The sequence below is a fragment of the Tachypleus tridentatus genome, chromosome 12 (genome assembly GCF_004210375.1).
Source record: "Tachypleus tridentatus isolate NWPU-2018 chromosome 12, ASM421037v1, whole genome shotgun sequence".
NCBI classification, from domain to species: domain Eukaryota; kingdom Metazoa; phylum Arthropoda; class Merostomata; order Xiphosura; family Limulidae; genus Tachypleus; species Tachypleus tridentatus.
Window position 1 is genome coordinate 74,632,202 of NC_134836.1, and position 17,954 is coordinate 74,650,155.

The window sequence follows — 17,954 nt, forward strand, 5'->3', positions numbered from 1 at the left end:
TATTTGTATTAATATTATGTCTGTGGAGTACTTTGGTTATCCCTACATATACAGTCTACCTAGATGAAAATAAGAGAGTTGTATTTATTACCAAATTCTTATTAACTGCTTGTTTTTTACAGACCACCTCCTATTCGAAATCAACTGATGAAAAAAGAGAAGCACGATAAGTTGCATCTATAGTTAAATACAGTTTTTTATCACACAGCTAGGCCTAATCAAATCTGTTTTATCTAGCAACTCGATCTACTACTTCTGACTGGATTTTCACCTTTCGTCTGCTTTGTTAACACAAGGCGTTAGATATTTTGCAGACTTTAACAAAGCAAAATTTTATCTTAATCATCGTTATTTTAATAAGAACCATATTCTTGAACCAAATTTTAAGTCATTAATTAAAATTTAAAATCAACTAAATTTTCAATTAAGAGTCTTATAACCCGCCAGCTACAAAATAACGTTACCCATAATACCTTGTGAAATGAACTCTTTTTTTAACATTTAGACAAATACTAGTCATTTATTAACGTCGCCGTTTGTAAATCTCAATCCATGTAAATGTTTTAAGAAAACAGACAAGACTTTTGCTGAAGTATAGTATTTGTTTTATCATATTTTAGTGTTGGCATAGCCAGGTGGATTAAGGCGTTCTACTCGTCATCTGAGGGTCGCGGGTTCGAGTCCCTGTGGCAACAAACATGCTTGCCCCTTTCACCCGTGGGGGCGTTATAATATTACAGTCAATCCCACTATTCGTTGGGAAAAGATTAGCCCAAGAGTTGGCGGTGGGTGGTGATGACTAGCTGCCTTCCCTCTAGTCTTACACTGTTAAATTAGGGAAGGCAAGCGCAGATAGCTCACGAGTGGCTTTGCGCGAAATTCAAAACAAAAACAAACAAATTTTAGTGTACCAGCCATAACTGTGTTGAAATAATTAAATCTACACATTTTAACACGCTTTTTCTAGCACATAACTCAATATAACGTGTTTGTGAATGTGTGTTTTTCCGATAGCGACACCGAAGTACATAAGAACTCCATACTATGACGTAATGATTAACACCAATATTTATCAGATTGAGTGGTTAATAAAACACATGATAAGATGTAATTAACAACATCTAAGCTTTTCAGGGTGACTATATAATAACTCTTAAGTATGACGTATCCATTAACACCAAATTTTATCATACTGAATGGGGAACAATTTTTTAGCAAAATGTTTAATTAACTGGAGTGTGCAACACTTACAACAAAGTAGAAGAATTCTTGGTGATTAAAAATAGTGTATAATGAACACGGTTACCTTATGATTAGAGAACTGATAAAAACTCTTCTTAAAGGAGAAATATTATTGTCAAATTTCACAAATTCAATGAAAAACCTCAACCAGATATTTTAAAGAAATGAGATTTCACTGAATAAAGCAAAGGAAGGGTGTGCGTTGACCCAATGGTAGAGGACGCTCTCGATGTCGAAGTTAGGAGGCTGGGTTCGATTTTTTGCGATACACAAAATATTCCCTCACTTTATGCCTGTGGTTGCATTATAAGCATGATAATCAATCACTTAGCAAGGTTATTGGTTGATTCCGATTGTCTTTATCCCATCTAGTCAATTGTTCAAAATCACAGACAGAGCGGATATCTTTAGACATTCGAAATTTGATAATAATCAAAAGAAAATAATGTATTTAATGCAGCAGACGAAACATATACATAAAAAATAAAATACAGATAGCGCTTTTTCGGAACGACGGCGCCTCGTCTTTTGTGTTGCCGCCATACTGGCGTCATTTGGACGATGGTCCAATCAGTATTTAATACATCTAGTTAGCGACAGAGATGGTGTCGAGTTATAAGGGCTACTTCATAGAGTTTTCTTGATGTTTAAAACACGCTGTTCCATGTCATCTAGTTTGGGGATATAAGACTAGCCTTTCGGCGTAAGTATTCCTATTTAATACTAGTTGAGGTATCCATTCAACGCACGGGGAAAACATACAAAAGATTACTCCCTCTGTAACCCTAAAATTATACGTGCTAGATTTGGTGAAAATCGGTCTAGCGGCTCGCCTGTTATAAACAGACACAAGTTTATCAAATAATGGCTTGGGTAGCTTAAGTTAAATTATTTTAATTTCTGTTTTATGTTACCTATTTCCAAAAGAACGTTTTAAGTCTTCGATAAATGTCCAATTTTTATTCCACTGATGTAATCTCCAAGCTTTGTTCTCAATGTTTAACAACCATTCAAACCGTTCAATCAGAGAAAATTCAGTTCAACAAACACACCGTAAGTCGGCACCTTTTAGTTATTGTTATTAAACACAATCGTAGTTGGCTCCATATTCTTCATTATCTGTGTAAGCGATATTTCTCTAACTGACACTAATTTCTGTTTTATTTCAGAATTAACGGATGATGTAGTATTTTTAAACTCCCTCCATAGTAGCCACAAATTTATGTTCCGTGATTGTGATTAGGCTTACTAATACTACACTTTAAGGTACATCTAAGATGCGCGCCGATACTCCTCCATTCACATCTGTTAAACATCTGGCCTTTTAACGTCTTTGAACTAAAATTTAAAGAAACGTCATATCAATCATGTAAACATTTTGTAAAGATTTTTATTTTTTTATTGGAATTCCACAACGAAAAAAAACTCAAAATTTTGAAAATTATTTTGATTGCAGGAATAATAACGTAATTTATTTTGAATGTTCTATTTGTGTAAAATTGTATGTTAGAGAACTGAATTTGGGAATAAGAGTCGAGTTACGTCCAGTTAGAAATTCGGAAAATTGTCCCCTCCCAGAAAGATTTTTTAAATATTTTATTTGTGTTATTATAAATATTTTAACAAATCAATTTAAACTGTTGTTATTTGTTTGTTTTTATTTTTTTCTATATTGGAATTATAATGAAACGAAATTTTAATATTTGAAAATACTTTAATTGATCGTTTTGACGCTTCCATAAATTTTTAATTTAAAACCGTTAGTAGGCTAGATGTTTAATAAATAGGGGTGCAAAGGTATTGTTTATTTTAAGTGTACCTTAAATTCAAGTGTCGTTATGAAACTTAAACAAAGGTTATCAAGGTTATTCAGGACAAAGTAAGTAAAGCATTTGAAAAATTAAGGTGTCGAACTTTTGTTTTTTTATTTTAATAAATTTTAGTTTTAACGTTAAAATATCTTAATGATGATTTTAGACTCGTTTTGATGTTAAATCGTTAGAAAACAAAACAATTTAACCATAGATTTAAGAAACAAAAGAACTTTAATTAGAAAATAATAACTTATTTGTTATATTTATTTAAACTACAGATTTTAAACTTTAACCTTTTTTCTTTCAAAAAAGTGTTTAGTTATTTTTTATTTTTACAATTTTGTGATTGAAAATATAACGGACTGAAAACACCACTGCAACAAGGGTAGAAAAACAATTTCTTAAACTGTAACAACAACAGAAATCTGAACTAAGACTTTCAAATAATTGTAACAAGTGTTATAACTTGTAAAACAAAAACAAATTGATGTTAGTAAGTCCGTACGTAGTAAGAACTTAATTCAAACGTTAGTGGACGATAAAACATAAATATTGATGTTAATATTGTTAGTAACTTAAAGAGAATCGGAAGGAAAAAAGACACGGAAAGGACCCAATATTCCAAAATTAAACCATCTTCTCAGAATCAATAACAATATTGACAAATTTTAACTATATTTCGTGAACTAATTTATTTAAGATCAAAAAGAGGTTCTTATTTACTGCTTAGAACACGAGTTTACAGCTCATGAGACTAGCTAATTTGCATAGTTTTCACAATATTAAGATGTGTGCGCAAAAGATAGGGGAAGATTGTGTCAGTTTCAATGTGTTGTAGCTAGAAGGCGAGTTAATGCTTTAATATAATTAAAATTTATGACTGAACTAAATGGTAAAATGAATAATGAGTGAACGGTAAAGAAAACCATAACAAAAGAAAAGTAAAATTTGCTGTCTTAAGTGAAGACAGAGTTCGTTTTCTTATACATGTTCACCTTGTAATGAAACTTTAAATTGTAGTTTGAATAAATATGTAAACGATACGAAGTCCTGTATCATGAGAAAAATGAACTTTTTCGATGTTTGTTATTATCACTGATACATGTCTATAATACAACAAAATTTGATAATGAAAACATCTTAAACTAGTGTACTGAGTTGATTATATTATATAAGTTAGATATCCGAGACTGTTTATTTGTAATTAAGCACAAATCTACACGATGGGCTGTGTGTGCTCTGTCCACCACGAGTATCGGAACCCGGACTTTTACTATTGTAAGTTCGAAGACATACCTCTATGCCACTGGGGAGAGGGGCGTATTCGAAACGTTTTAAAACTACCAGTGTTTCCATTAACAAATTTACCTCGCCGAAAGCAAGTTGAACCAAGAATTGGTTAGGCCTATTGGTAATATTTGTTGTTTTTTTTAGAATTTTTCGAGTGAATTTGCTATCAATTAGCGTATAGACGCTCTTAATATTAAATTCGTATACTAGAGTTAGGGAGTTAAGACTTAGGATTAATTTAATTGATATAATTTTGTCGCTAATTGTTTTATTTATAAGAAATAAATCAAATATTCAAGTATGGTTTTACAGATGTCGAGAAGGTATATAATTTGGGATAAAATTGTTGGTTCATTTTGTGGCGATTGTTTTTTCTAGATGAGAACGTAATAAAACCACCAGTTCTAACAACGCAGAATTCTTAGAGGTCGATACAATGGTACTGTCAGAAGTAGGTTAGTTCGCCCTTTCAGCTTACTGTTCATACATGATCGATACAGTGGCGCGAATTGTTGAGGGAAGGTGGTTATACTGTATCGGTGTGCATGTATTTAACAATTTTAAGAACGTTTTTGAAAGATACCAGAAAGGATGAATTACCAAGAGGAACATGGAATGCAGATGATAGTAAGATATGATTTGAAGTTTTAAACTGGAGTCGATAATGGAAATGCAAGCGTCAGAGAATAACTAAAGAAATTGTTTTCAAACTTTCAGTGTAAACAAAGTAAATAAATCCGTTTTAAAACGACATCATGGTGCAGAAACCACGTACTGAACCGGGAGGTGTTATAGTGAAAAAAAACAATGACCAGAAAATTGTAGAAGTACTGTAGAAAATGATTTGGCTTAGAGTATAGTGGAATGATGTGGTTTGAAGAACAACATGACAATGGAAAGTAGTGTCACAAAACTGAAGTTAAAGAAATGCATCTTAACCATTTTCTGACTGATCAAAACAGAGTAATAAACCTTACAAGGGTAATATAATTTAAAACAGTTAACATTTTGTTTCCTTTCCATGTGTTTTGAGTTTTATCAATTAACAAATTGTTTTCGGCTTTACTTTTCGTTTGTGACGTGAATATTTGAAGGACGTTCCAGATCAGAATTTTCGTTTGAACAGACAGCTCACGTTTTTAGTTTCTAACTGAATAAATCCTATTTCTAACTAGACAGTTATGATGAGAATAACCTTAACCCTAAAACATCGAGAATGTTGTAGGTAGCAGCATCAAATGGTGACAGCCGTTTAAGGGTTAACGGAGCTGTGAACTAGAAATATCTTGGTGTCATAGTTGATCAGTCTTTCAAACCAACCAACCATGTTGTTGTTAGTAACAGGGCAAATAGGATTTTAAGTTATGTACATAATACTAGTTCACTGTACAGGTTATTAGTTAGATCATAATTGTCTTAAAAATGCACAGAATCCCTGGAAAAAATATTGGAGAAGGGATAACACCTTGGATTTATTATACGAGAACAGGTGAAGATCTCTGAAACTGTTGTCTCTAGAAAAAAGGAATTTGATTGATGTGCATAAGATTGTTAATGAAATTGGTAGTATTGATGGTCTTTTGTTTTTTTTTTAAGGGGATGCTTTATAGGACAGGAGTCATAGCTGACAGCGTTCTTTTTCTAACAGGACGATTGGCTTTTGGAATGAGTGTTACCTTCGTACGTGTTGGATGAAATTAGTTTAAGAGGATATTTTGACAATAAGGTTTTCAAAGTTTACTTTAACGAATGTGGCATTTTAAAACTACCAACATGTGTCCTGTTGTATTAAAATTATATGTAAATTACTGTTACTAAGTTAAAAAACAACTATAAATTACGTTCCAGTTAGTTGATCGCACCACAGATAACTTTGACATTCGTTTCCTAATGCTTCGAGAAGTTTTCTTTTCTTTTCAGTGGAATAGTTATTGTGTGCATTACGTTTAATTGTTTAGTCGTATAGACAAAGTTGGTAGATATGCTAATTAACAATGCGCTGAACTAAAATGTACACAATAATTAAGATTCTAATAAACCATGAATAAAAAAAAAAACCCGTAAGAAAACAACATTCTAATAAACTATGAATCGGACACGTTAGGCTTAAAATACAGTAAGGAACATGGTAACGTTTTTCACTCTAAGAAAACGTCTGTTCTGTAAGTTTCACATTCTGAGGACCCCTGCCGTTAGTTACCTCTTTACCCCCACCAGTGGCTTAACTGTAAGGCTGAAGGATTACGATACTAAAATCTGGGCTACCCATATCCTTGGTAAGAACAACACAGACAACCTGTTGTGTAATTTTGCACTTAACAACAAAAACAAACAAGCTGATGGAAAGGGCTATAAACTTCGTATTTTTCTAAAGTTGTATATTAATGATATATCTCTTCCACTGATCTTAGGCCAGAAATATTAAAGAATTCCTAACCTCCCTCAGAACAGAAATAACTTCACTAAAGTTGTTATATACACAAAAGATCATAAGACCGGGGTGGGGATATTTAGTCTACATTTATTCACCTTACAGGAGAGTTGATTATTTTAAACAGTTGTCTCGTGAAAATACAACAATTTCATTTAAACTTGATTTAGATGACTTTAACTGGGAAAACCCCGTCAGGCGGACAACTTTTATTTATATTTTATCCAAGAAATTATACAAGAGAGCCAGAGATAAGGAAATCGCTTCCCAAAAATAAGCTTTAGCAAGTCATTATAAAGGGCTAAGAAAGCCGTTTAACAAACATTTATTATTTTATGTCTCCAGTATGATTTTATTTTCTTTAGTATTACTAAGTTTTATTTATTTTTAGGGTTTAATGTAAAAGTTTTTTTGTCAGGCTGTTGGTGTTACTGCTACAAGTAATTTCGACAAATGTCCGAACGATCAATAGTAGGACGCTGGGTTTTTCAACTCAGGATAATGTATTTTCAAGACGGCTGGTACGGGTATTAAAACTTTCATTGAAATAAAGTACAGAACAGCGTTTTGAGAATACATTTTTATTTCAAGTGGGTTTCTCACCATCATGAACAAAATAAGATAAATTCATGAAATTTGTTTATTTTTTGTTCACTATGATCGCTCCCGCCAGTAACGTAAAGTTTATACTGAGTCCACTGATAGCCTACTATCGAATCCTAATGACCATTAATGATGGCCGTTATTGCGTGGGGTAGCGAACCTTCTATTGACATATGGCGACCTTGTCGGCTATTTAATATACCAGCATTTCGTCTAATTGAATATTCCACTGAATGAGCTGCCACCGAATTCTGTGTTTGTCAGGGTTCCAACATTTTAACACATCTGGCAATTTGTACTTTCGTTCCAACACGCAATCACGGGATCGAATTCTCGTCACCGAACATGTTCGCCCTTTTAGCCGTGGATCGATATAATTTTACGGCCAATTCCACTGTTCGCTGATAAAAAGGGTAGTTCAAGAGTTGTGGTGTTAACTAGCTGACGCCCTTGTAGTCTGGGCCCAGCATGGCCAGGAGGTTAAGGCATTAGACTCGTAATCCGAGGGTCGCGGGTTTGAATTTCCGTCACACCAAATATGCTCACCCTTTCAGCCGTGGGGGCGTTATAATGTGACAGTCAATCCCACTATTCGTTGGTAAAAGAGTAGCCCAAGAGTTGGCGATGGGTGGTGATGACTAGCTGCCTTCCCTCTAGTCTTACACTGCTAAATTAAGGACGGCTAGCACAGATAGCCTCGAGTAGCTTTGCGCGAAATTCAAAAAGAAAAAAACCAACAATAACAATACACAAACCGTCCCATCACCAAAGAGCGTTGTCACACAGTTGTGCAGAAACAATGATCAAATCTGAAAACTAACCGAGGGTTCTGTGTTTTGTAAGTAGACTACACGTTTATCCTCACCCCAGGACCACTTGTACGTCATGTGAATATTTTTTTTAAACTACAGTTTAGTTACATTTTCCAAAATTATAACTAGGTTAAATTACTTACGACGAACATAATAATCTAAGTATTTATTTATTCCTAATTTCATGTTTGGTTTTCAGAATAAACTAAGTAATGTTCGTTCCTGTGCCCGAGGCCTTCGTCCCGTACTCTGTGTTATTATTCAACGTTGTTTTCTTCAAGATTATGCGGAATGTGACGTTTGCTATCGTGCCTTCACACATACGCCTTCTGGTGGCAGAACTTGTTTCGACTTTAGAACTCTGTAGCGGCTACGCAGAATTAGGTAAAAGTATATTTATTTGCTTTTAGCAGAAGTTTTACAAAACAGAAATGTTACTAAAATCTATAACATTAATCGTATTATTAATATCTCGATCCACACCTGATATAAAACAGGAAACAAACACCTTATTAAGGCTATCTGAGTCCTTGATCAGTAAGATCAATTATATAATCGCCTCGCATAGGTCAAGAACATTTGCGTTCAATAAAATTTTGTTTCCTTGTTTGAATTACTGTTATACATGCTGTTTGTATTTTTTCTTGTGCCAAGAAAGTTCTGTGGTTTGGTGACAGAGATAGAAATCCGCTACCGTCAGGTCACGAGCCGAACGCCTAAACTACCTTAGGCCTAAGTTCTGAATACTCGTCTGAAACTAACATCTACCGCGTTTATTACTCTATTTCAAGTGATTCTCCTACATAAATGAAGACTCGTTTTATATTAATATTCATCTTTATCTAAAATTCTGAGTTTTTTTTTAATTAGTTTTAAAATAATATAGATTTTGTTTCAGTTTTTTCGAAATTATCCAGATTATCAGTGCTTGTATTCAAAATATTTTTCCTAAGTTTGTCCTAGATAGTAAAACAAATTGCTGTAGATTATTGGGAAGGATTAGACTGAAATATTTTCTCTTCTTCTAATAAGCAAAGCTATTTTGCGATTTAAATGTAACTATTAGTGTATAATTTTAGCGGTTATCACATAATTCTTAAAAGTTGCATGGTGTTAAGTTGAAAAGTTGATAACGATAAACCCACTTTGAGGAAGAATAAACGTTTTGAGACAGCTTGATCATATAAAGGAAAGTTTTGTTATAAATGTACGACGTTTTGATGAGATTTAGTCAACCTCATATTTCGGGTAATAGTTGTTAGTTTTGTTGGTAGGCAGCGATATATATTGAGTGTTACTGAAAGGAGCGTAACACGAAGACAAACTGAATTAAAATCTAAAAATGGGTTTTACGTTACATTTTTGTGGGACACTTGGTGGGAATTTTACCTCTTCATGTCTCTAAGTGTCTAGAGACCGTAGTAATCGCCAAGTTTGATGGTGATTGATCAAATAATATACAAGAAGTTAGTTAGTGGACAGACAAACATACAATATCACTTATACTGATTCTACATTTTTTTCTGATTATAATTAACCATCAGGTGTAGTCTACGAACGCCAAGGCTATGTTGCGTTAGGACTAACCCTGACTTTATTAAGTTATTGGTGGTATCAAGTATTTGAAGATACTGAGGCTTGTCCCTGCTGTCCCGTTGAAGACTACGTACTTAGATGTCCGGTGCCATCTGGTGACATAACAAGGAAATTAGTTGGTCAAATTCTGGGGGGAATTTACTCAGTTAGGTAATGTTTCAGATTTTATTCATATATTAATAGTAGACAATAAATCTGTCGTTTTAATTCATGTTTATCGTTTTTTGGCATTTTGGCAGTTATTTTTAACATAATAAGACTATTAGATCTTATCAGTTTGAAAATAAAATGTAAAGAAAATATTTTAATGTTTATTTTACAGCAAAGCCACATGGGGCTATCTGCTGTGTCCACGACGGGGAATCGAGCCCCGAATTTTAGCATTTAAGTCCGTAAATTTACTGAAATAATAATATATATTTTAATTACCTTTATTTAAATATTTTTCTTTGTTTCTGTGTTTTCAAAATTTCTTTTTAGTCATAAGTTCTGGAAGTAAATCGGAATAATAGAAAACATTTCACTTTAAAGGAATTAAACTTAATGAGAAATACCTAAGTAATTATCAAACTGAGTAAAGTAATAGAACAATGACTTTTTTTCAGAATGGTGAAGGTGAAAAACTGTTTGTTACACATGCGCCGAGGAGGGCAACCCGGCATGGCCAGGTGTTTAGGCACTCGCCTCGCAATCTGAGGGTCGCGGGTTCGAATTCCTGTCACACCAAACATGCTTACCCTTTCAGACGTGGGGGCGTTATAATGTGACGGTCAATCCCACTATTCGTTGGTAAATGAGTAGCCCAAGAGTTGGCGGTGGGCGGTGATGACTAGCTGTCTTCCCTCTAATGTTACACTGCTGAATTAGCCCTAGTGTAGCTTTTCGCGCAATTCAAAACAAACAAACAAGCGCCAAGGCGGAATTAATAAAATATATACAATTTTTTAAATTCTGTTTTTCTTCAAAGCCACAAGTAAATAGTTGATAAATAATTTGTTCAGTTAAGATATTATGGGATATGTTTCGGAACGATCCCATGCAGTTATAAAATGTTCGTTACACAGGTAAGCGTCAAGTGTCTGAGAATGAGTGGTAGTGGGATAAAGTTCTTGTTTAACCACTTCAGCCCCTTGGCTTTAAGATACTGATCAGCCGTATAAAATGACTTGTATCGCACACAAAAAATATACGTTTTGTTGTTACAATTGTTTTTTATGATGTGTGTTTTTTGAGCAACATCTTATATCATATACATTCAATTTTTCAAATGTTTCAAAATATATCAATACAAATATATAAAGAAACCTTGAAAGTCGTACATTAATTGGTCACTTTTTATACACACACTCGTGTCATTCTGTTTATTTGTATAGAAAGGGATATGATAATGAGTTGTTTAGAATCTGCGCCATTATTAAAGATTATTTTAAAAGTCGTCTGTTCTGAAATATCTGTCATAAGGTTGAGCATGCTTATAAACTAAAATAAACGCCAGACTTTGTTCCAACTGACTTGTGATACATGATTAAACAGACATGTAAATTTAAACAGATGTCGGATTGTGTCATAAATTATTTCTTGGAAAGTCAACAATCTGCAAGCGCGCGATGCGAAGGACATTAAAAACTGCCGCATGGAAGCCGACAACTGTAGTCTCGTTATGCTTAAAGCGCAAACTTTAGTATTTAATGACCATGTTGTATACTGTGGGTTACAACATCGTGACAGAAGTGAGGTCTTTCGATTTTTCTAGAAGGTTAGATAATTAGAAAGTACCTACTTTGGTGACCGCTCCATATTTATATCTGACAGCAGGATATAAAAGTAGCTCTTCCTTGGCCAACACGATCAAATTATCTCCATTCGATTGTTGTCTTAATATCTTGTTTGAACATTGCACTGTCCCATGCGAGACAACTATGAACTCGTTTCGGACCTAGAGTCCTCAAAATATTTATTACAAATGAACAAAATAACAACCAGAAGTCTATAGAGTGTCCGTCATACCAAGTTCAACCTGGAAGAAGGTTCATCCCGATTTTAAGTAATATCCTAATAAAATCTCCTTTCAGTGAATCTTGTTTATAACTTCCTGAGATCTTAAATATAGCTAGCGTCCCATCAAAGTGATTTAGTTTGTAAAACGTAAAAGGATTAATTAAGTAAACAGTTTTCGTGACAAATTCAAAATTCGTAGGAGTATTTTATGTATACGAATACCTAACTGACTCCACCCTAAAATATGAACATTTCATACTATAACTTGCACTAGCACGAGATCGCTGTAAACACAGATGATTGGCGGGAGTTCAATGTAAACATGAATTACTTACCCTAGCACGAAACGTTGTAAATACGAGACTAAGCCACTGTAACTACGGAAACGTGTAATTAATTATTGTAGATCGATACATAATTTAAACGGAGTTTTTATAACCTCTTCAAAGACTATTATGCATCTAATCGTTTGTTACGATATATTTTGCAAGAGAATCGAAAAACGTCAAACAAAGTATTCGCATTTCACATTATAAACAAGGACAAAAAATACCAGAAAATATCAACTTACATTTATTAGTGGTACTAAACTCAATATCTATGTCTGTGGTATTTACAATTTATTTTAGTATTAGTTACGAAATATCTGATTTTATTTGTAAAATATGAAATGTCTTTTGAATCTGAATACCTAAATAACATTTCACCTAATTTTCTTTTATAACGCTCTCTGAGGAGTTATCGCTTCACTGCTTATAAGGCTAAAATGAGTGATCGATCCTCGCGATGGGAACAGACCAGATAACCATTATGCAGGTTGGGTTTAACAACGGCCAAAAATTATTCTCATGTCGACCGCAACTAGTTTTCAAAATGGAATTTATTAATTTAAAATGTAATATATTTTATATTCATTATTAATTAAAGTTTGTTTCTGCAGTAATATAAATATAAGTAAATTTGGTTTTAATTTAATTTGTAATTAAAGTTGTTTGTTTATGAACAGTCTAAAATAAATCGTACAACTGTGTGATTCGAATTGTCCGGAACTTTGAATCACACGTTTTTTTTTTTTTTTGCTCTCAGTTATTTTTTTATGCGAAAAACAAACTACAGTATAGATCATGTAACCAGGTAGAAACGGAAATAGTTGAGTAAGAAGAGACAGCCACCAGGGCGCCGTAATATATTTCAGTTGATTTAAAATATGTTGTTCTCTCTCATGGAGTGATTAATCTCACTCAAACTTTGATTAAAATTTCCAATTTTGTTTTCAGGTACACAAAGCTAATGTGGTCCTTTCATCTAATATCAGAGCATCGTGTCTTTCACACAACTCAAGTTTGCAAAGCAGGACTAAAGGTTTATATTACTACGTTGTAATATAAGTTTCAAACAATACGTTTCTTTAACTATTTGAAATTCTTTTTTAAAATATAAGATGTAAAATGTTTTAACAACTTTTACCTTTTCAAAGATTATAACTGAATATGTCTGATTATTTACAAGCCCGGCATCGCCAGGTGGTTAAGGCACTCGACTCGTAAGTTTGATGGTTGCGGGTTCGAATCCCCTTCGCACTAAAAATTCTCGCCCTCCCTGCCGTGGAAGCGTTATAATATTATGGTCAATCCCACTATTTGTTGGTAAAAGAGTATCCCAGGTGGTGATGACAAGCTGCCTTTCCTCTAGTTTTACACTGCAAAGTTAGGGATGGCTAGCGCAGATAGCTCTCGTGTAGCTTTGTGTGAAATTCAAAAAACAAACAAACAAACTTTGAAACGGAGAAATTGACGGAGAAGTTGTGTAAGCGCCATGTTAAGAAAAACTGAGTTAAGCCTAATCTAAAAAAATAATTTTCGATAGAAAAACCTCTATTTCGTTGGCCAAGTTGTCTTTCCTAAAATTATATCGACTGAATGGCAGACAATAATATTTATAGTAAAATTTAATTTTAATTCAAGGAACAACTATTATATACTTTTTTATTCTCTTCCGTTCCATTTAAGTTTTAAACGCAAAATTGAAATGGTATTAAGTGTTGTTGATTTTCTACAAGTACTATTTTAAAGTTATTTCAGTTGTAAAACCTAGATATCATGTCTACAGTAAACCTCCTTTGAAGGCCTAACTTTAAGTTAGAAGGCTCATACCGATAAAACTCCAAACTTGATCCCTAAAGTAGGCTTAACGAGGATAGTCAGCCTACTATATAGCTTTGCACTTAATAACAAATAATCTATAATAAATATCTGCCAAAGCTTTACGGTGGTGACATTTCTTTTATCACATGCCACGTGATTTGTGCGTACAATAGCAGGAAAATTCTTCAGGTCTAGAAGCTTAAGAAAATAATTGTTAATATTATGCAATAAGATGTGCAAACTTCCCTGTGACAGTGTCTTCGAGATCATGTCCTGCAGAAAATTTGTTAATACACATGGTATACTAAACTCCTTAGCGGCAAAGATATAGACAATAACGAAGAAAGATGTTAAACCACAAATGACCAAAACTGTTCCACAACAACAACATTTGTAGGTATAAACGCAAATGAGGTAAACATTATAATATTTTACAGAATGGTGGCAAATAATATCTCGTGCAATGCTCGAAGTGTCAAACGCTAATAATCAGTTTTATTCTCAATAAAGTTTGGTGTTTTTGTTCTGTTCACGCGGTGTTTATGAGTAAATGAGCCTGTAGTACGCAGTCGGTGACAACTATTTCCTGATATATAATACGAAGGATGACATTTATCAGGGAACCAGTCGGAATATAATCTGATAGCAACAAGGCATTTTGGTGACTGTTTTCCTTACAGCAGGATCTCATGCAACCGTTTTTGTTTGTTTTTTTATTTAAATACTGTTTCAAGATTTACATGATTTGGGAGCAGCTGCAGTAAACGATTGTATGCTACCTTATTCAGAAGTTTTATTTACCACTTTTAAACCTTTTTATTACCATTTGAAGACGCAGCGAGGTGCTTAACCACCTCAAACCTTGGTTTGCGTAGCAACTAACAATCTCTACTGTGATCACAATTTGATTTTTTGTGACACACTTTTTACGTGTTGAAGGAATTCAAATAATTGTTCTTGACGAGAGATTTTGATAAATTGTAGTTTAAAATGATTTATTTATTTTGACGTTTTGAGTATGTGATATTCGTTAATATGACCTGGAATGATGGTTACAAGAACGACGCGTCTCATTCCATCGCTGACAGTTATTTTCCTGGAATGATGGTTACAAGAACGACGCGTCTCATTCCATCGCTGACAGTTATTCTCCTGGAATGATGGTTACAAGAACGACGCGTCTCATTACATCGCTGACAGTTATTTTCCTATAACTCTCAATTCGTGAATTACTAAGTACAAAGCTACACAATGGACTACCTGTGCTCTGCCCATCATGGGTATTGAAACCAGGTTTCTAGCAGTGTAAGTCTGCAGACATACCGCTCTGCCACGATGGGTATTTCACTATTGGCTGGACAAAACTAAAGCTAACTGTAACAATAAAGCCACATAAATTCCTCTATACTTGTTTATGTAGTGAATCAAAATTACACTATTTCAACTAATTTTCATCTAAGTAAGTAAGTGACTTTTCCAGACGAAAACAAAACACAACGAAACTTCTTGCTCTAATTATTTCACAGCACTCGTCTGTCTGGGATCCAAATTATTCCATTTCTTATACCGAAAAGGATACTAGCGTGTGTGCAGCGAATGCGCTACTTTGGGTTTGTAATTAGATTTCATGTAGGTTCGTAGAGATTCTAATGAGTAATGAAACTGAATCAAGTATAGGTGCTTCTTCCGCTTGGTTTTGATTGTGTATAAAAATATAGCTAATGAAATGGAAACAAACGAGCATAATAATTATAAAAAGTTAATGAAGACAAGTGGGGATAGATATATGCGTAACATAGCTAGCTGTAATAATACAGAAAGTTTTAGTACCACAAGAAGTGTTGAAGCAAGAATATTGAAACTGTAAAAACTCTAACACTAGTTTAACTTCTCACCCTGAACATCAGACATATCTACACTGTATGATGAAGTTTTTTGACCTATGTATGTATAAGTCGACACGTGATGGACTTTCAATCGGATTTTTTTCACTTGTATTTAGGTAACTGTGCTATGTGGTGCCTTGATTGAAGGTTTTATTACTTTCGTCAGCCGGCTGATGGCGCTTCAATCTAGAAAGTGGGATGTAAGAACAGCTGGTGTCGCCAACTCCATCACTACTGCGGTTCTATCGTTAGGAGGTGAGAGAACCGTACTGTGAGTAAAAAATAAACTACTCGTTTAATCCTGAGAACGAGATTCATCTCCATACATAATTAATTTCTAACATTTATCGACGAGTGTAAAAAATAGTGAAAATGCATTTCAAATACCAATATTTTACTCTCCATTTGTATTCCAGCTCTCAGTACAACGGGAGGATTTTTTAACCCCATCTTAGCGTCCGCCTTAACACTTGGTTGCCATGGTAACACATTTATGGAACACATTGTCGTTTACTGGATTGGAGCTTTTCTTGGTGGACTGGTTGCTAGATTACTTCATCAAACACTAGAGGAAGTTACAAAACAGGAAGAGACTTAGACTTTACTTGTTTATTGTAAAGCACAAACCTGTTACGGTGTGCTGTGCTCACTGCTTGAATCCAGCCCCGAATTTTGGTGTCATAAGCCCTCGAGTTTGCTGCTGAACCACCATGGGGCTGAAGTTTAATAATAATGGATCCTGATTGAGTTCACGTTCAATATTTAAGATACATTGTATTTGCTTTCACACTTTTAACAGATAATGGTTTTCTTTTCTTGAATTACCCGGATTTCTGGATAAGAAAAAAAATAGTCCATTTCTCTTACGTGAAGGTGTATTATTTTAGAAATAAAATGATAAAAACAATGGCATGATTTGTCACATTTTATGAGCATCAGTTTGTCACAGGTTGACGTCAGTTTTAATATTTGACATCAAAATGTAACTCTGATTAATTATGTGTTTATTTTTAGCGATCACTAATTCCTATTTTTACACTTAGTTTTCTCAGTATAAATCGGTTATTTTTAATTATCCTTCCTTAACAGTTTATGTTTTAAAAATAGATAACAAGGAACATGAAAACTAAGTAAAGTTATCTAATTTACTTTATGGTAGGCCCAGGTGGGTTAAAGCGTTCGACTTGTAATCCGAGAATCGCGGGTTCGAATCCCCGTCGTACCAAACATGCTTGCCCTTTCAGTCGTGGGGGCGTTATAATATGACAGTCAATCCCATTATTCATTGTTAAGAGTAGCCCAAGAGTTGGCGGTGGGTGGTGATAACCAGCTGCCTTCCCTCTAGTCTTACACTGCTAAATTAGGGACGGCTAACACAGATAGCCCTCGAGTAGCCTTGTGCGAAATTAAAAAAAAAAAAAAAACTACGTTATGGACCACCTCTTTCTACTTATTAGAGCTTCGAAAGATGAAAATAAGAAAAGGGAAAATAAAAATTAAACTTTTTTAGCATTTAATAAGGAAAATGTGAACACTATGAAATTAGCCTGAATACTAGCTGGTCAAAAATTTAAGACCATACTGAAACGAAGTGTTGGAAGTCCATAAACTCACCCGAGATCCAAGTGGAGACAGAATCATAAAAGTATACAACGGGTTGTCTGTATTGTGCCCACCGTGACTATTAAAATCCAAGGAGTTATGATAAGTTCGTTTAAACTAGAATTATGTTTTTTTTTTAAAATTACTACTAAACAATGACATCGTACACTACCCAGAAACACATAGAGTGGATTTAGGTTTAAACTCACGTGGGTAATGAAACAATTGTACAGCATTCTCGACTAAGACAAGTAGAAGAAAGATGAATCATTTCGTGAGTCAGTGACTTTCTGTCTTGGTATCTTAGCAGTGTTCCTTGTCTTGTTTTTTGCTTGTTGGGTAGAGAAACAAAAGTTAAACGCTGTATCATTTTTTTAATCTTTAGTGTGTATATTTGTATTATGTCTATGGAGTACTTTGGTTATCCCTACATATACAGTCTACCCTAGATGAAAATAAGAGAGTTGTATTTATTACTAAATTCTTATTAACTGCTTGATTTTTACAGACCACCTCTTATTCGAAATCAACTGATG

General features: G+C 34.0%; 1 protein-coding gene across 4 annotated transcripts; it reads left to right on the forward strand.

Moving 5' to 3' along the window:
• The first annotated feature begins 1,279 nt into the window (after positions 1–1,279).
• Positions 1,280–16,726, forward strand: LOC143233634 (aquaporin-11-like). 4 transcript variants are annotated; one of them, XM_076470072.1, is made up of 6 exons: positions 1,280–1,945; positions 8,392–8,576; positions 9,737–9,938; positions 13,064–13,148; positions 15,933–16,071; positions 16,233–16,726. In XM_076470072.1, exons 2-6 carry the CDS (start codon positions 8,405–8,407, stop codon positions 16,412–16,414), a joined length of 780 nt encoding a protein of 259 aa, XP_076326187.1. In that variant the 5' UTR covers positions 1,280–1,945; positions 8,392–8,404; the 3' UTR covers positions 16,415–16,726. The 4 variants fall into 4 exon arrangements, with proteins under 4 accessions (XP_076326187.1, XP_076326188.1, XP_076326190.1 ...); XM_076470073.1 differs by lacking the exon at positions 1,280–1,945 and adding an exon at positions 2,993–3,121; XM_076470075.1 differs by lacking the exon at positions 1,280–1,945 and adding an exon at positions 4,345–4,467.
• The last annotated feature ends 1,228 nt before the right edge of the window (positions 16,727–17,954 follow it).

Excerpts from the sequence above, each read along its gene's own strand:
- LOC143233634 (XM_076470072.1), top strand. The coding sequence starts at position 8,405 with ATGTTCGTTCCTGTGCCCGAGGCCTTCGTCCCGTACTCTGTGTTATTA. Across the intron at positions 8,577-9,736 it reads TAGCGGCTACGCAGAATTAG|GTGTAGTCTACGAACGCCAA; the intron begins GTAAAAGTATAT and ends ATTAACCATCAG. Across the intron at positions 13,149-15,932 it reads TTTGCAAAGCAGGACTAAAG|GTAACTGTGCTATGTGGTGC; the intron begins GTTTATATTACT and ends ACTTGTATTTAG.